The sequence below is a fragment of the Lissotriton helveticus genome, chromosome 6, assembly GCF_964261635.1.
Source record: "Lissotriton helveticus chromosome 6, aLisHel1.1, whole genome shotgun sequence".
NCBI lineage: Eukaryota > Metazoa > Chordata > Amphibia > Caudata > Salamandridae > Lissotriton > Lissotriton helveticus.
Window position 1 is genome coordinate 1339376123 of NC_136067.1, and position 19959 is coordinate 1339396081.

The 19959-nt window shown below is 45.7% G+C and overlaps 1 protein-coding gene across 1 annotated transcript in view; it reads right to left on the minus strand.

The window, feature by feature from the left end:
• The window catches only part of ACSS1 (acyl-CoA synthetase short chain family member 1), a 1294163-nt gene that overhangs the window by 330137 nt on the left and 944067 nt on the right, over window positions 1-19959 (minus strand). The window contains exon 10 of the mRNA XM_078649067.1: window positions 237-363. Coding sequence (XP_078505193.1) covers window positions 237-363 — 127 coding nt within the window. The remainder of the gene's footprint in view (window positions 1-236; window positions 364-19959) is intronic.

The following is a 19959-nucleotide window of genomic DNA, read 5'->3' on the forward strand; positions in this document are numbered from 1 at the left end:
TACAAAACGCAATTAACGCAGGATCTCTCAGACAAAACAATAATGCATATCTTATTGAGACATACAGAGATTTGGCAATTTAGTGCTTGATTATGTGCAAAACAAATAAGTCAAAGTCAAGATCATCCTACAACTGCATTTCCTGAAAGCGTGCCTAGATGAGCTTTGGATTTTGAGAACTTAGGGCCTACCAACCACAGATGATGGTGACCCCTTCTCTACAACACTGGACTTACCTGGGTATGTTTTGAAGTAGGCATCCAAAAATCTCTGATGATCTCCATAGATCGTCCTGGCCATGCCAGGCCAGGGCTGTGCAATGCAGAGAGCTCCAGACGCCTCCGCTTCATCTAATCGCGTTCCCTGGAAAGAGAGTAATGAATACTCAGCAACTGACTTTTAAACTCCCACATTTGGAAGCCCACAAGGTATTGTGCATCAGAATGAGCTGGCCAGAAACACGTCTTCGTCATTTGTGGCGATTTAGGCAGCACCTAATGTAAGGGTCTGTCCCCATAAGCAGCTGGTTCAACTATGTGAAAACGGGGGAAGTTTGGTACAGGCAGTAGTTTCCCAAATGACACAACCATGACATGTTTTTAAAGTTAGTTACCCCCAAAAAAATGACCAACGAAAGGAATTGCTTTTAGCAGGAGTTAAAATTAAAATACCCTAATATTGTCCTCTTTCTCATCATCCCGTCTCAAAAATTCCGAAATGGTAAATATTCTATCGCCTCATGTCCTTCTTTACCTCTTGCAATCACCTAAATTCCCTTTATTCTGTCTATGTGCACTGCAATGCACAGGAACTGCTCCCTTGCAATGACTAATTTAATAATCTCTGCCCATCACCTCTCGTCTACTATCACACACCATGATCTCTCCGCTGCAAATGATGCATTTGATCACCCATCCTTGCTCTCTACTCTAACAAACCTCCGTCATTAATGTATCCAGAACAAAAAACAAGTAATGGGCAACATGTTTAACTTAATATCAGCTGTTGGTAAATAATCCTGGCCAGATTGGAGTACATCATTTTTTGCCGACTATGCCCCTCTAGAGAGCTACCAGTTTGCAGGGGACAGAGGACGATCGGACATAAAACAACGGTGATTTGGTACCTACTTACATAGTTTACACACACGCTTCAAATTCAGGAGTAGTCCTTACACATCAGCACCTGAGGAGACATTAGCATCTGGCACTAAACAACATTTAAATATGTTAGAAAGGGCACCATCTGCCACGATGGCATCGCCATGTGCCAAACTCCATACATTTGATACCGGAGGTATTTTTACACTTAGATTCGCATACATTTTCACCGTGCACTGGGGCGAACCCAACATTGTTATTCTGTTATTGCCCGTGTTTTGGCTTTGTTCAGGTTCCTTTTTCTAATATGACCCGGGTAGTAATGCATATATGATGGTCACAATTGTTATTTGGTGCTAACCTGTGAAATATTGTATTCAAAAGAACATTCTGTTAAATTCATTATGGTAAACGTGTATTAGATATATCAGTTCAGTCGCTGGATGTTGATAATTACAAAGTGTATTCCAGCAGAAAGCAGAGCAATTTCGAGCAGTGTTGACCATTGTCAGTGATGACCTACGTATAATATTAACTTATGTAACATTGAACGTGAGGCTACATTTATGATTATCATAAATTCAAATTAATATTTTAGTATGTATAATTGAATGAAGACAATACTTGTAATATTAGAAAAAATTGAAACCTCACCAACATGTCCTCCCAACTCAACCCTCAACAAGAGTGGAAATACTAAATCTCATTGGTACGGTCTATCTACTTCTGCTTTACGCTATGTCCCAGGAGTTCAATGAGGGTTCTAACCATCCCCGAACCAGTCTGTGCCTCCTCTAACATGTCGGCCAGCCAGGCAAAGTTGTCGTAAACATCCGAAATAAGAATCCAGAATAACCCCCCCCCCGTAAAGAAAGGGTGGTTTAGCCATAACTGTACAACCGCTTTAACTAAACTAAAATCTGCGCTCCATAATAAATCAAGGGACGCAGCCCAGATCCAACTTCTAAGGCGTCAATACATAAGGGAACGAAAACTGAGAACTGCACAACTAAAGCAGAAACTCTGGGATGATCTTCATAACAGTGCTTTATTAGAAAATAGTGAGCTCTTCTGGCGCACAGTCAGAGCCCCATATCTCTCTAATACTGGCACCCCCAGAATAGAAGTTGCCATAGATGAGCATACATGGGTCGCACACTTTTCTAAGATCTTTAAAAGTAGCTCACCCATGGACCTATCACCCTTAAAAGTACAGTACCCCATCCCGCTTTTGTTTGATATTCCCGATCTTTTGGAAGCACTACAGAAAAGCAAACTGGGCAAAGCTCCAGGCCCGGACGGGGTTCCAGTGGACTTTTTTAAAAATAACCTAGACCTCTGGGCCCCCATTCTAACAAGAGTGTGTATAGCGGCGGTGAATGAGGGAGTTCTAAGTTCCTGGACCAAGTCAATAATGGTCCCCATTTTTAAAAAGGGGGACCGTGAAGATGTGAAGTGCTATCGGCCCATCTCACTGCTGGACTCGCTCGGGAAGGTAGTGGGGAGAGTTATCCTAGAGCGTCTCCAGCAGTGGAGTGAGGATCGAGGCATTATCTCCGATATCCAATTCGGCTTCCGTGAGGGTTTCGGAACAGTGGAACAGGCCCTCAACCTCACCTTAATAATGGGAAAATACACACAGGCCAAGGCAACTAAGATCTATATGGTCTTTGTCAACCTGTCCGCAGCGTTTGACTGCGTATCGCATGCAAAACTGTGGACGGTCTTAGCCCAAATGGGAGTAGAACCATCTCTTTTGGACTTTCTGAGGGAACTCTATTCCGGTGCAACGGCCAGAGTGCGATTTGGCCTGAATGGCGAGCTGACAGCTCCGTTTAGTGTAGGGCGCGGAGTCAGGCAGGGATGTGTCCTGGCCCCCTTCCTCTTCTCACTTTATACTAATGGCCTGGAGGGTGAGATGTTGAGGGGGGCTCAGGATCTCCCACGCATTAACCAACGCCTGATTCCCGCCCTGCTCTACGCGGACGACGCCGTCATTCTGGCGCGCACACCACGTGAGCTACAGCTCTCATTGAATAGGTATCCGACCTACATGGGCAACCTGGATTTGCAAGTGAATGTGAAGAAAACTTTTGTCATGACAGTAGGTAGGGGAAAAAAAAGCACAAAGGCCATTTACCTCGATAACCAAAAGCTTGAGGTCACCCCACAATACCCCTATCTGGGCATCATGATAGATGAACAACTGACATGGAAGCCAGCAGTAGACACAAGAGGTCATCTCTTTAAGCGATCAATAGCCGCACTAACGAGCTTCTCACAGAGATTAGGAAAAAGGCCCCCAGTGGAGCTATTGAAAATTTATAATGCTAAATGCCAGGCTATCGCACTATATGGTGCGGGAGTCTGGGGATACATCGACACTAGCTCCATTCAGAAGGCTGAAAATGCATTTCTAAGATTTCTCCTAGCCACCCCGAAAAGAACCTCAATTTACGCCATGCATTTGGAATTAGGAATACCCTATATAGAGGACTTAATTAAAACCGAACCAGTGATGCTGTGGCGGCGCATCTGGACATCTGACAAAAATGCGCTGACCCAGTCCATCATTGCTGACTCGATGGCCCTCGATAAATCCGCTAAAGTAAAATGGCTTTCCTATGTAAGAGATTTTTTCAAGGATCTAGGGTTAGAGAACTACTTCCTTGAACCAGAATCCATAATGGACATTTCAAAGAGAGATCTCAAACAATTAGCTTTAAGACACTTGGAGTCTCTAAGACTGGCATCTGAATCATTAAAAACTGCGGTAGCCCATGCAAATATGGTACAAATAGCCCATGGCATTCATCCGTATCTGACACTCCAAATTCCAACATATGAGAGAATGTTAATGACCAGATTTAGGTTAAACACTTGTTTTAGATTGGTTACGTTCCCATTGAAAAACTGCTGGGAAGTTATTTTGCCACCCTGTCCGTGTGACGGACTATCAATACAATCCAATCTACATGTGATTATGCTTTGTAAATACCATTAACCGCATAGAAAAATCTGGTTACTACCAATATTGAGGAGCTGGGGACTGAGACAATGCAGGCCCGCTTTTCTTAGACTCCAAATGCTGGAAACTGAAAGTGTCTGTTATTTTGTGAGTAACTTTTTAAAATGCATCATGAAGCACAGGAAAAATTTATAAATGTCCTCATTTACGAAATTTTGAGTTGATTTCTGATGAAATTTATGATAACCAATTCTTTTTTATTTTTATCACTTTTTTGTATGATTTTAATGAAACTGTGTGTTTTTCCTGTTTTATTTATGTAAAACTGTATTGTGTGAATTGTCTCTTTTATGGTTTTTCCTCTGCGAATAAGCCGAATAAAGAAGTTTATTATTATTATAAGATCTGTCATTTGAAATTGGGAGCAGATCCTAATGTGACCTGCTCTCTGAGGCATAAACGCAAGATTGCTCTTCCCAGAGTCTTACATCAGTCTCAACTTGAGGCATCCAGCTCATGACAATAGGTTTATGAGTCCAGAACTGAACCATAGGATAATATCAACTACATCAATATTTGCCTGTCTACTCTTCTACAGAAAGGCTTGCTTTCACAGTTGTCACAGTTTCAGCTTGGAAGGTCATTGAGGTGACACTTTGGAGAGCATCAGTGCCACATTAGGTGTCTTCCTTTTCCATTTATGTCCTTGATGTGAACATTCCTATGTTTTATAACTCAGTTGTGTCCCAGGACATCTGTGTCTGCCCCTTTGCCACTGGCTTGAGTGTGTTTTTTCATTCAAGTGCGTCATGTTCTACAATGGGTTCGTGATGCCTGTCATTCTCCGTCTTTTGCACAGGCTCTAAGACTTTTAAGATATTGAATTTTCATGCTGTATTCTGTTACCTGCGCATTCTCTGGCTACTCCTGGGCAAGGACGAACAACATATACTGCATGTTTAGTGACTCCAAGACTCTTGACTTCCTTGAACATGCCCATTGCTGTTGCACTGCTCCTGTGTAGCCCGCTAACAATTACCTTTTATTGTCCTACACTTTCTGGGGTCCCTGTCAGTGTGCTAGTTGGAGGAGGAGTTCACAAATTCTTTGGCTGAGAATTTGTTTTACAAGTGGGTGTGGGGGTAGCTCAAGTGTTTGGACTTCTGAAGGGACTTGGTTCCGCCTCTCAAATTAGAAGACCTTGGACAAGGAATAAGGCTCGATTTGTGCTGAACGTCATTTATCTACGCATAGAGGGTTTTGACTCTCTTTGAGAGGCATACTATTCCTAGATTGTTTCTCCTGGAATGTCCTCAACATCTTAAGCCCTGCACTCCATGTAGCAGACTCGGTCTGTGAGATCCACAAGCTGTTGCACCTCCATCAGTGCCTCCTTCACCTCCGTGACTTTCTGTTCGTCTGCACACAGTAGGTTGAGGCCTATTACTACTGATGCTATCTTTGCATCGAGTATTGCCCTTGATTCTTTTTTTGCAGCCAATATGGCATCCAGCTCCTTTATAGTCCAGCACCACATGTCTCCAGCATGCCTTGATTTAGGGGACACCTGCGTGGGATCTTCCTTGCTTTTCTATTTCTTGTATTTCTGCACTTTGTGTCTGCCCATAGTGGGTGTTAATTGTTTCCATTCCATTTTGCCAACAATAACTCTACCCTTCTTTAATTGTCGGCTCATGCTCATACCTCAATGTGATGTTTCTTCATTGTTAAACTGCCTTTGGGTCACCTAGTGCACCATTTAAGGTTTGATCTGCAGCCTTCACACTGATGCCTTCTGTGCTCTGAGTCAATAAGTTCAGGGAGATGCCCTAAAGGTGTTTTAACTTACCCCAGTCCTTATTGTTTCAGTCATGTTGTCACCCCGTCCCTCCACCTCCTCATTGTGATTCTGCCTCTGCTGTCTTTCTTATTGGCATTTCTCACTACTGCAATTTCTATACATACCTCAAGGTGATGGGAGGACCCAAGGAAGGTGGAGGAAGCCTTGGTGTCTCCCCCCCCTGGTGTCTGCCCAAGTCCTTAATGGCAGTTTTCTCATCTGCTATTATGGGAGGGAAGGGGAGGATACAGACTTGGTACCCACTCTGCTGCCAAGTATCAGTTCTATCTCCTCCGGAGCCATTTAGCACATCTGGTGGTGGTGGTCTTGGGTTAAAAAGAGCCATCTCCTGCTGTCCCCGTACCTTGTATAGGAACTACTTGACTCCAAGCTAGTTTGTAGCCCCTGAACTCCAGCAGTTGTTTCTTCAGATGAGGTTCTTCACCCTGCTAACAAGTCCATGGGGGGCATTTCACGGTCTCTGTAGACTCTGCCTCACTTTTCAATGCTCTTGGAGCATCCAGGCAGCTCTCTTCAGGAGCTGCGCTGCTCCTACTCCACCTGGGCCCACACCACCGCCATCTTCTTTTGCAGATCCTCACTGTGGGAGAGGACTAACCCCTTGTGCCCCCAGTAAAAATCACACATCAGCCAGTGATCTCCTTCTCCTTAGAAGCCAGTCACTCGTGGTCAGCCTATTGGTGGATTCAGATAAACCTGCGTTGCCTCGGAAAACGTACGTTTTTTTATGGGTAAGCTAGCGCGTTATGCAGGTATGTCTACTCTGGCACCTTGCTGGCAATGTCCCTTTTGCTGAAAATGTTGAACATACCTAAGAATTGGTGCTTGACTTGACAAGCAATTTGAATAATGCGATCAAGGTGACAGACATAATACTGTGTTGAGGCACAAAACAGGAAAATGCTGTATAAATAAATCAATATATTCTATTATATACCCACCACACTACATATCGCATGTTTAGATCCTACATTAATATGCTTAACGATATAGACCACACCTTTGTGTGATATGTCCCAGACCTTTGGAGAATAGTTTTGAAAAGTCTATTTTCAAACACCTGTACATACTTACCTTGCACAGTCCGTTGGTGGAAATGTTTTGACCGTGGCTGGGGAAAAGGGAATAATAGGCAGACACAGATTTATTAATTTATTTATTTTTGATTTTGCAGAGCACATCTGTCCCTTTGTAGGCATTAGTGCACTTTAGAAATAATCACAAGGAAAAAGAGAAGGATGGACTTTTTGAAAGGTATTAAGCCAAAGGAGAAATATGTATGTCCCCCAATCACCTTCCCGGAACTGGGTGTTATCAAAAATATCCACAGTAGGCATTGAACAGGCACATAAGTGAATTGATGAAATGATGAAGCACAGCAATTGACAATAACTGACCACCAGGAATTGAAAATATGATAATCGATGGGGCAGATAGCCTGATACAAGTGGGCAAAATGTCAGAGCTGAGGACTCATATTTTCCCCTTGTCTATCTCTCTGTAATCACTCAATGATGAAATAGAGGAGATCTCTAGTCGATTTTTTGTTAAATAGAAAAGATTTGGCTAGGAGAGTTTGGAACTAAGCCTAAGGTGGTTAATGTTATTGTCACTGTTTAACATAATGGAGACAACACTACGAGACACTAGACTGCAGCAAAGGCATGGACAAAAGGTGAACACGCATTGAAGCAAAGTTTATCAGGAGGGGATACACACAGTGAGGACCTGGAGAAGTACATCTCAGCAGCTGATTACGCCCGCACCACAACATCCAAAACAGGTCATAGAATGACCACATAGAGGATGGTTACCTGGAATGTGAGAGGGCTCAGCAACACAACCAAATAGCACAGGATATAGTCCTATCTTCTCAGCTGCAGGGTAGCCTTTGTGCATTTACAAAAACGTACCTCACAAAAACAGAGGCATGAAGATTGTATAAGCAATGGTGGGATCAACTGTTTTAACAGCATACTGCTTTAATGCAAGATGAGACCTCCTTTGTCTTAAGGTTTCTTTTGTGATTCACCACATCCTGATAGACCCAGAAGGTAGACGTGACAGTGGAAGCCAACCTAGATGGCAAGCATCCAGCAATGGTATATATTACCCAGTGACCGCTAGGTGGTTATAGTTAGGTCTGCCTTTCCATTGACGGCACATTTTTGGGCTTTCTAACAACTTGGGCCCAGTTTGAGGAATCTTTGCAAACAAATTCACCCCAAAATTTCATCCACTTCAGCTCCTTCCTGGAACGTTTCGGATGATCCATCAAACGAGGGCCGAGACAAAAGGGGGGGTCGCAAAATCCCTATGCATTTTCCATAGACTTCTTTCGAAAAGGCTACAGCAAAAACTGCTTGGCAGAATAACACCAAATTCGGCTGGAAGCTAGATCTTTGTCTGAAGATTGTGCTTTTTGTTATTTGGTGTAAATCCATGTAGTAGTTTTTGAGAAATTTAGAGTGAAAAATGATTTTATATTTTGTCAGTTGGATTCGCGAGAGCCTTGCGAGAGTCACGCAGAAGCTGCAATTTAAAAATAGAGCATTCTGGTTGGTCTAGGGAGCTTTATGTCCCTTGGGCCATCTTGCTCCCATGGGAGTCAGACTCTCTTGAGCGTTCTGATTGGCTGCCAGGAACATGAGAAAAATTTTGGTGGCAGCCATCACAGGACTCAGGGACTTAGTACCCTGTCCTTAAGTTATAAAAAAAGAAAGGTATATGGGGGCAGGGAAGAGATACCCTGGCCCCCTAGGCATCATGGGGGAGACCTAGAGGAACCCCTCCCCCCGGGCTAAAAAGGGAAAAAAATGCAGCAATCCCACGTAACTCACAGGATAAGAAAAAATAATAAAAAACAAGAGCCTAGCCTGGGGGCTGATTTTATAATGGGCAGGGGGGTCCTGCACATCAAGCCTCCACAGCCCCCATGAAGCCCACACAGAGGGCTGAAAATTGTTTTTATGTCACTTCGTAGTATCATTTTCCATCAGGGCTGCGAGATGGACTGCAAGGTATTTGTTGAGGTTTGCTTTGATTTCTCCAGTGACAACGTTTAACTAATGGAAGATTGTTTTGAAGGTGTAAGCCTTTTCTTCTGGAGTGTTTCAGATCAGAGTAATTGTTGATCGATCTAAAGATTAAATATCCCCAGAAACCAGAGGTGCTTTTTTTAAAGATCAGAGCCAATCAATGCATTCAACAGGTCAACAGGTGCAGCAAACTGCTTCCTTTGAATAGCGTTTTATGGCCTGTTCGAAAGTCCCAATTTTGATCAAGTTAACATTTTGGCCTCCAACAATTTGAATTTGAAGACAGGACCCTGTATGAATTGAAAAGAATATTTCACTTATAGAGCACGCTGCCACTCCCGAAGGATAATCTCAGTGCTGTGTGGCAATGAATGTAGCTGCATATGCTTAGTCAGACTTAGGGGGGAATACATCAGAGAATGAGTGACTAGCCCAAGATGCCAAAAACGATTCAGAAAAGGGGGTGGTGATGAACAGAGTGTCTGAATTAAGCAGACCACTCTTACCCAGTCCAAAGATCAGGGCTTGATCCATCACCGTTATTTAGCTCACTGCCCCATCCCAGCTCAGAACCTGGCTATATGCAAATTAGTCTGTCCCTGGCCCAGTGCATCATGGGAACAGGGCAGACCAAACTACCAAGCCAATTCTTCACCAGAAAGGAGACAAGCTACCGGGGACCGGTTTCTGGCATTTCAGCCTCGTCGGCCCAGCTTGCTTGAATCCTGATGGAGCAGTGAGCAAGGGACTCATGTCTGAGTATACACTGCCACACCTATAGTGGCCAAAAACGATTCAGAAAAGGGGGTGGTGATGAACAGATGCCAAAAAGCCATGTTTGAAGCTGCCGTTTAAAGATCCTTTCTGATTCCATTATTTTAACTCCCTAGGGAGCTAGTTCCAAGCACTTGTACCCAAGAAAGTAAAGGATTTTCCTCCTCAAGTTCTAAGTCTGCACGTAGGGGGTGAGCAGATTAGCGTGTGAGGAACTCAACGGCTGCGTCGGTGTATAGTGGGTGAGTCTAGAAGTTTGGTATTTTGGCTCCAGTCCTCTAAAGACTCTGAAGATGAATAAGTTAATTTAAAAAATAACCCTTTTGTGCACTGGCAGCCTGTTAGACCTGGCACCATTGGCATGGGTCTCCCTTCCATTTTTGCTTTTGCCTTATGCATTTTTGCTGGTGTTAGATGCTTTGGGCACTGTGCCACTGCTATTCAGTGCCACAGTGCAAGTGCTCCCTACTGTGAATGAATGTATTGATTGGTGATTCCATGTTTAGCTATTTGGTTTACTTGTCAGACCCTAGTCTAGTGCACTGAGTGTGCCAGGGCGTGTAAATCCAAATGCTGCTGGTGGGCCTGCAGCACTGGTTGTGCCACCCACAGAAGCAGCCTTGTAAAATGTGTCTAAGGTCTGCCATTGCAGAGCCTGCGTGCAGTCTGGTACTGTCATGCTGACTGGGCAAGTGCACCGACTTCCCCAATCTAGGATTTCTTTTACTCTCTGTTTTTTATTTTTTGAGGGCTTGGTGACTTTTTGCATCTGCCCGTTAGGAACTGTGTCCCCCTGGTGATAGATATCGTATTTAGGGAGTATGGACACTGGACCTTTACAGCTCCCAGATACCCCCCTCTTTTTTGTGTTATATAGTCCCTAAACCTTCCCTTGATTTCATATTAGTCACCCCTATGGTAGGCCCAAGGGCAGGGTGCATTGTAAGTGTAAGGTAGGACAAGCCCTGATATGTGTGGCATGTCCTAATAGTGAATTACAGCCATTTTCGTTTTTCACTATTGCACGGCTACCTGTTCCCCATAGACCAGAATGGGCTGTTAGAATTGTTACATTTTATCATCCTAACAGGCTCAGAGAACATGGTAGAAATTTGAGTTTAGAATGCCTGAACTCAGAATAATAAAATACATCTTTTAGTGAAGTTTATTTTAATATTCTGTTTTTGCAAATACCACTTTCAGAAAGTAGGTCTTTGCTTGTCTAACCATTGAAACCTGCCTCTGCTAGTTTGTGTATTCCTATGTCTGGTTTCTGTATGTGACAGGGCTGAGGAATTCCAGGAGACAGGCTGAGTCAACCAGTGGTGAATAGAGAGATCTGCATCTTGATGGGAGGGAGGAGTGCACCTGAACTCTGAATAGGGCTGTGCCTGCCTTCCACAATGCTGGCTCCACCTCCTGGGGAACGGCTGATGTCTCTGCCCTGCAGACTGAAAGAAGAGAAGGAAGACTGTCAACAGAGTACTCAAGGGCTGTACTTGCCTTCCACAATGCTGGCTCCACCTCCTGTGATGTTTCTGCCTTGCACTGTGAAAGGAGAGGAGAAGTCTGGAAAACAAAGTGCTCAGGAACTGGTTTGGACTAGGCACAGGCCCCTCTCCCCTCAGAGAACAAAGGATTTTGGGGTATAAATATTGGGACCCTGCTCCCATGAAATTAGATCACTTTGACTACAAGAAGAAACCTTTACTGAGGAGAGGAACCTGAAGAAACTGAAGAGAGACTATTCCCAAACTGAAGAGCTGCTTGGGGGGTTGGCCTGGAGTGGTTGCCTTACTGCCAAAGGAAGGAGAAAGGAACTTTGTAACTTTGTTTTCAACTTGTGAAGGATCTCCAAGGGCTTGGAAAAGAGCCTGCCTCCCGCTGAAGTCTCAGGGGCAACAGACTCCACCCCCCAGCTCCCCAGAGTTCTTTGGAAGTGCCTGCTGCTGTTTTGGGCCTTCTGGGGAGCTGCGTGTTGCAAGGAGCTGGAAGCGCGACTCAATGAGAAGAAGTGTGTCGCCGTGCCTGTCTTCGCAACTTCTGAGAAAGGAGGGTGTCGCCGCTGGAACTGTTGCACTGCACCGCATCGGAGAGAAGCGTGCCCCAACGAAGAGGAAGCGTGTCGCCATCGCTGTTGCTGCCGTCGCAACTCCGAAGAAGGAGGGTGTCGCCACTGGAGATGTCGCACTGCCCCGCATCAGGAGAAGAATCTCGCAACGAGGTCGGAGCGTGTCGCCGTCGCTGTGCCTGCAGCCGCAACTCCGGAGAAGGAGGGTGTCGCCGCTGGAACTGTCGCACTGCACTGCATCGATCAAGAGCACCTCGCATCCCCGAGAAGCGCGCCGCCGTCGGAGCTGCTGCCATCGCATCTTGGATGTCGCCGCTGTAGTTGTCGTATCGAGCGGAAGCATCACGCCTCGTGGAGAAGAGCGTCGCCGCTGGAGCTGTTGCTGTCGCATCGTAAGGGTGTCGCCGCTGCAGTCCACGCATCGAAACGAGAAGCTTCTCGCATCCCCGAGAAGCGTGCCGCATCTGGAAGATCTTCACGTCTTTATTTCTTTGCACCTGAACTTTGCCGCATTTCCCATCGCTACGACATTGCTTGTCGTGGAAGCGCAACGCAACTTAAGGTACATTGACGCAGAGTGTCGCATCTAAGAACTGAACGGAACTAAGCTTAAATCTACCATAGTAATCATAGTGTGTTTTTTTGTCGTTTATGGTCTTGTGGTAACTCTATATAAAGTCTACTTATTTTTGATATAAAACCTGTGTGGTGTCCATTTGTAGTGTTGTCACTTGGTTACTGTATGTGGTCACAACTGCTTAACTTACAACGCCTCTGAAGTAAAGCCTTGCTGCTCGCGCCACGCAACCTAGAGGGAGAGCAGGGGTTATTTTAGGTGTGTAATCCCCCTTACCCTGACTAGTGGAGAGGGTGCCTATTTGTCACAAGTACCTACCTGTGCCAACTAGAGGCCCCCAAATCTAACACAGCCAATGTAGTACTTTCAAGTCTGGAGAGGAGCGGCAAGGGAGCTTGTGAACCAGTCTGGCTACAGAGTGTTGCACTACCTGGAGTTTCTGCAAACTTTTTTTTTAAGAACCTGCATACAGACTAATGCATTAGTCTAATCTAGATGTTATCAAGGAATAAGCTACCATTTTTTTCTAGTCAATAGATGGAGACACATTCAAAGATTTTTTCAGTGCTTTCATAAGGCTTAACATTGGTTAAGCAGTTTTTAAAATTGATCTCACATCCAATAAAATCTTTATCCAACGACAATATTAACTGTGTGTTTTCAGCATAAGATGTGGATTCAATGCTGAAGGAGGTAATCAGCAAGACCAAAGGGGCCATGTAGATGTTAAATAATGCAGAACTGAGTGCAGAGTCCTGGGGTAACCCTGATGTGACAGGCTTTTCTTAAGATAAAAACGTTTCTAGCATATCCATCGGTCTGCACTCTGAGCGGAAGAATTTAATCCAAGCCAGTTCCCAATGTGATATCCCACCGTCCTTGAGTCGTTTCAGCAGAACTTCATGGGAGATGGTATCAAATGCAGCTGATAGGTCTATTAGAATCAGGACTGCATTTTTCCATGTGTTGTGTTAATTTCAACCTATCTGCAACTTCCAACAGGGCTGACTCTGTAGAGTGTCTCAGACAGAAACCAGACTGCTCTGGGTGTATAGTGTTCACCTCCTCCAGGAACTCCGTTAGTTGGTCATTAAGCAAAATTTTAGTGATTTTTCTTAGAACAGGAGGTAGTGAAGTTGGATTCAGGTTTGAAAGGGAAGTGAGATATGCTAGTTGTTTCTTCTATAGCAGTTTAACCACTGTTAATTTCCAATCAGACGTTACGTCATGTCAAGGCTAGTGAGGAATTCACAATTTCATTGATCACAGGATCTACACTGTCTACAACTATATGGAGAAAAATGGGAGGGCAAGATCATTGGGGGGATCCCGATTTGCAGACTAAAATCGCCTGGTGAGACTGACATAGGATGACTATCTGAAAGGAAAAGTTGTCAGCGATGATCCTATCAGGGGAGTATTTCCTATCAGGACATTCTCCAGGGTGTAGTAGTACTAATCTCCTGTTTGATGTTCCATATGTTTTCCTCACAAAATGCAGATACTTTGGCAGATAGAGATTGCGAGGGTGGAATATCCCTGGTCATTGCTGTTGGTTGTTAAAACAATTTGGTAATTTTGAAGATAGTTTTTTGGTTAGATTGAGCTTTGTCTATCGGGCAGTAAAATAGGTGTTTTGCAATCTTGATCTGACCATGGTAAGTTTTCAGTGGCCTTCTATATTGAAGTAGATCTTTCGCATTGTAGACTCTCCACCTTTAAAGTTCGAGTTGTGTACATCTAAGGTGATATTCTGCTATGGTCTGTGAATATCAAGGTGCTGAGGGCCGAGACTTCGGTTTGTTCTTGAACGACTTTACCAGGGTTACATAATTAATACATTGGCTAAACCAGTTTGTAAAGGCTGAGGCATATTCATCCACATTACCTAACAGGGTGGGAGGTGGAGGAAGATAGCAGCGTAGCTGGGGTAGTGTTTCTTAATAGTGTGCCCCATTGTCGAGAGGATTGGGGGCCTGTCACTGATAAAGAGGAGTGACAGTTCCCTGACATGTTGAATTCTAAGCGGAATCAACATTTGATCAGGCCAGGCCTGCCTGATGAGGTGTATGGTTGTTAGTCTGGTGTGGTTAGAGCAAACTCCATCAAGGGTGCACCCAGCAGTGTGTGTAGGTGAAGTAACCAGTTGAGCAAGACCCAGTGAACTTGAGGTATCTAAAAAATTGAGTACATTGGCGGCTGACTGGACATTTTGGTGCATTCATTTACCCTGCGGGCTATTCTCCATACCATCCTGCTGCTGGACTCTGGACCTGGACGATTTGATCTGCCGGTGCCTCTTTGAAGTGCTGCACTTTGCTGTAAGGGGTCAGAGTGGCGGCAAACATACCACTGCTGGAAATGATGCGAGGGAGCAGGTGAAAGTCTTTAAACAACAGGACATTTTGGAGCATTTACTCACCGGACGCTTTCCCTGCGAGTCCTCCCGCTGCCGCTTTCACACACTGCTGCGGCCGCCGAGTGGAGGACTCGCTCTCCCAGGATCCTTTGCGGCGCTAACTGATGCCGTCACCCCTGCGCCCGGAGGCGCTATAAACTCCCTGTAGCCCCGGGGAGCGGGCGGCTGACTGGACATTTTGGTGCATTCATTCACCCTGCGGGCTATTCTCCATACCATCCTGCTGCTGGACTCTGGACCCGGACGATTTGATCTGCTGGTGCCTCTTTGAAGTGCTGCACTTTGCTGTAAGGGGTCAGAGTGGCGGCAAACATACCACTGCTGGAAATGATGCGAGGGAGCAGGTGAAAGGCTTTAAACGACAGGACATTTTGGAGCATTTACTCACCGGACGCTTTCCCTGCGAGTCCTCCTGCTGCCGCTTTCACACACTGCTGCGGCCGCGGAGTGGAGGACTCGCTCACCCAGGATCCCTTGCGGCGCTGACTGATGCCGTCACCCCTGCGCCCGGAGGCGCTATAAACTCCCTGTAGCCCCGGGGAGCGGGCGGCTGACTAGACATTTTGGTGCATTCATTCACCCTGCGGGCTATTCCCCATACCATCCTGCTGCTGGACTCTGGACCCGGACGATTTGATCTGCCGGTGCCTCTTTGAAGTGCCGCACTTTGCTGTAAGGGGTCAGAGTGGCGGCAAACTACCACTGCTGGAAATGATGCGAGGGAACAGGTGAAAGGCTTTAAACGACGGGACATTTTGGAGCATTTACTCACCGGACGCTTCCCCTGCGAGTCCTCCCGCTGCCGCTTTCACACACTGCTGCGGCCGCCGAGTGGAGGACTCGCTCTCCCAGGATCCTTTGCGGCGCTGACTGATGCCGTCACCCCTGCGCCCAGAGGCGCTATAAACTCCCTGTAGCTCCGGGGAGCGGGCGGCTGACTGGACATTTTGGTGTATTCATTCACCCTGCGGGCTATTCTCCATACCATCCTGCTGCTTGACTCTGGACCTCCGGCGATTTGATCTGCCGGTGCCTCTTTGAAGTGCTGCACTTTGCTGTAAGGGGTCAGAGTGGCGGCAAACATACCACTGCTGGAAATGATGCGAGGGAACAGGTGAAAGGCTTTAAACGACGGGACATTTTGGAGCATTTACTCACCGGACGCTTTCCCTGTGAGTCCTCCCGCTGCCGCTTTCACACACTGCTGCGGCCGCCGAGTGGAGGACTCGCTCTCCCAGGATCCTTTGCGGCGCTGACTGATGCCGTCACCCCTGCGCCCGGAGGCGCTATAAACTCCCTGTAGCCCCGGGGAGCGGGCGGCTGACTGGACATTTTGGTGCATTCATTCACCCTGCGGGCTATTCTCCATACCATCCTGCTGCTGGACTCTGGACCCGGACGATTTGATCTGCCGGTGCCTCTTTGAAGTGCTGCACTTTGCTGTAAGGGGTCAGAGTGGCGGCAAACATACCACTGCTGGAAATGATGCGAGGGAGCAGGTGAAAGGCTTTAAACGACAGGACATTTTGGAGCATTTACTCACCGGATGCTTTCCCTGCGAGTCCTCCCGCTGCCGCTTTCACACACTGCTGCGGCCGCCGAGTGGAGGACTCGCTCTCCCAGGATCCTTTGCGGCGCTGACTGATGCCATCACCCCTGCGCCCGGAGGCGCTATAAACTCCCTGTAGCCCCGGGGTAGCGGGCGGCTGACTGGACATTTTGGTGCATTCATTCACCCTGTGGGCTATTCTCCATACCAAATTGAGGAGTACCACCAAAGATAAGGCTACGTAGCCGATATTGGTGGAATGAGACTAGTGTGAAAGAAGAAGTCCTTCCTTGTTTTTTAGGAACCCCTCACTCACCGACCTGGTCGGTGACATGCTTCATCATCGGGGCCACCTTGACAGCCGAGTGCCGCCAAGGTGTGCTGCGACACCTGGAATACAGTGGAGCTGGTATGTGAGTGATGAATGTGAAAAAAGGAAAAAGAGTCAGTGAATTAAAAATTGTCCTGGTATGACTTATCAAATATTATTTATTTTAAGGCTACTGGACAATATTAAAAACAGTGTGTGTTGATACAATAAAGGCTTTAATAGGACCTAGTGTATCTATAGTATGTGTGGGTCTACATGTTTCAAACCAGAGTGGGAGTTACCGGTTTTTCATCAGGACCAAAAGGATGTGAAAGGAGTTGGGTGGTCAAGGTACACTAACACCCTGCCATACCTGCAACCCTTTCAGGACTCTAAATAGCGAAATTGCTAAGTAGGTAAAAGTAAATTGTAACCCAAAAAGTGGTTACTCAAACATAACAAAAACCTGAGAAAGAAAAGAGAGGATTATAAGTCACGAAAATTCTTTACATGCCTGTAACGTAGTGAAGTGACGTAGTCCGCTCTATCTCTGAATCATTCCACATTCATTTAATGCGAGATATCCATAGTGTGGTTTATCAGCATGAATTCTAGGAGCTACTTGATCCTGAAGGGGCACACCTATCAATATGGGTGTGAGGGTGAAAACGCACAAAAAATCCTATCTTTTAAGTCAGTCTTACACAAGCTAGTTTGTGCGTGCCTAAGTCATGATTCTGTATGACTAGTGCCAGGGATTGCCGACGTGATAATATGTCAACTTGATCCAGCGTCACATACAACACAAGACAAACAACACTTAACACATCTATTGCCAAAAGATGCTCACTCCGTAATGGAGAAATGCTAGCTGCACGGGGTTTTGAGGGGAGAGGCAGCAGAGCGCAAAACGTATTCTGTGAAGTTAAACGGAAATGGGGATAGAAAAAATATCAGAACATTGTAAGTTACCTCCTATTTTCGTGAAGGATGTCCGGAAACAGAAGCGTTTCCAAGAGTCTAGGGTCTACTTACAGTTTCTCTGCTCGGAAAACGGCATTAAACCTACTCAGCCCCTCCGCGCTCCCGTGCGGGACAGAAGTGCAGCGTTCGAGTTAAAGGCAGCTGCCATTGCGGGCGCGGGGGGCGTGGCAGGCCGGCAACGCGTCATGACGTCACGTGATCACGTGAACGTCATGCGTGCGTCGGGTTGCCAGGGGGACACGATGTCAACACAAGCCTCCGTAAAGCGGAGTGGGAACGAGCCGTCTATTTTGATTAGCAGGGGGCTCAGAGCGGGGAAATAAACAGAGTGTTTCTAGTTAAACCCCTGGTATGATTACAGCAGGTCTTATGGAAAGGGGGAAAAGACAGGGTTTCGTTAGGGACAAAAAACGAAGAGATAAGAACAATAAAAAAGGGGGGGGGCTCCATGTTTGGAGTCACACTGAACCTATAATGGAAACTAGGCATAGGGGTTCAAATGCATTCTAGGGACTAAGGGAATGCAATCTAATTTGAAAACAGGGTTTGAGGGTAAGATATTCTTTTCCATACTATTCATGAGAATAGTTGTTTGATTGTAAAAATTCCATCAAAAATGGGGGAATTTCTGCAGAAAAAAGTTTTGGCACTTTAGGAAAGTACAGAGGCCCAGGAAATATTATCATTCAACCCATACTTGTTGGTGGACAGTCTATACACCCATCTTTGTTCTTTTTCAAACAGGCGTTTCTGTAGGTTAGGTCCTGGAGTGATTTGCTCAATGACAGTCCAGAACATATCATTGGGGGTGTGACCTTTTTCAAGGAAGTGGTCTGTCAATCGGGTTGCGGCTTTTTTGCAGCGTATGGTGCTGCGATGTTCGCAGATTCTCTGTTTTATTTTCCGGGTCGTCATCCCAATGTATCGCTTTTTGCACGTGCATTCGATCAAATAGACTACATTTTCGCTGTTGCAGTTAGTGTGCGCAATTTGCCTCCAGGTTTTTCCTACTACTAGGTCTAGAGTCTTTGTATTTCTGGTTAAATGGCACACACTGCAATCTCCACAGCGAAAGTGTCCGGTCACATCGGGTAGGCCCCACGTTCTGGTTATGGAGGTGGTGGGCGTTTTCTTTGGCTTTGGTCTAGTGTTTACAAGAGTGTCTTTCAAGCTCTGAGATTTCTTGAAGGAGAACAAGGGTTTTTCCCAATGTAAATTGCCAGTGTTTATGATTCTCCAATGCTTGTTTATACTTTTAGTTACTTGGTTTGAGATTGGATTAAACGTGGTCACACAGGTCAGTGGTATTGCAGCATCAGTTCTGGTTTTTTCCTCGAGGAGTGCCTCTCTGGGCTGATTCCTGGCCCTCTTCTGGCATTTGTTCACTATCTTATTAGGGTATCCACGATTGCCCAATTTTTTTGATAGGTCATTTGCTTGAGTTTTATAGTCAGATAGTTTGCTGCAGTTCCTACGCAGTCTTAAAAATTGTCCGTAGGGTAGGTTTTCTCTGAGAGGTCGAGGGTGGAAACTTTCGAATCTTAACAGGTTATTCTTCGAGGTTGGTTTGTAATGGGTTTTTGTTTCCAGGTGATTGCCTTCCTTGTTTATTACTACATCGAGAAAAACAATTTCCCTTTTATCGTAGCAGCTCGTGAACCTGAGGTTTCTGTCGCAGGTGTTGATCCAGACGATGAACTGTTCAAGCAGTTCAATCGGTCCTTGCCAAATGGCAAGGACGTCATCGATGTACCGTCTCCAAAAGGTTAGATGTTCGCGATATGGATTCATGTCATTCAGAATGAATTTGTTCTCAAAGTCGTATACGTACATACCAGCTATGCTGGGAGCAAAAACACTGCCCATCGAGGTCCCCCCGGTTTGCAAGAAAAGTTTTCCTTCAAATTCAAAAAAATTTCGTTTGAGGGCCAGGGTAGCGCATTCCAGAATGAAAGCCCTGGGAGTATGGAAAGGCCAGTCAGCGTTCTCTAGGGTGTTCCCCAGGACTCGAATGGTATCGTCCTGGGGTATGCTTGTATAAAGGCTTTCGATATCAAAGCTTAGTAGCACAGTGTTTTCATCCACTTCCACATTTTGTAATAAATTCAGTAAGCTTTTTGTGTCTTGTAGGTAGGTTGTTGACTTCTGCACGATGGTCTTCAGAAAAAAGTCGCAGAATCTGGAAAGAGGTTCTAGCAAAGAGCCAATGCCAGAAACTATTGGACGACCTGGGGGGGGTAGTTTGCCTTTATGCATCTTGGGTAAGATGTAAAAGTAAGGGATCTTCCCTTCAGTGGTGCATAAATAG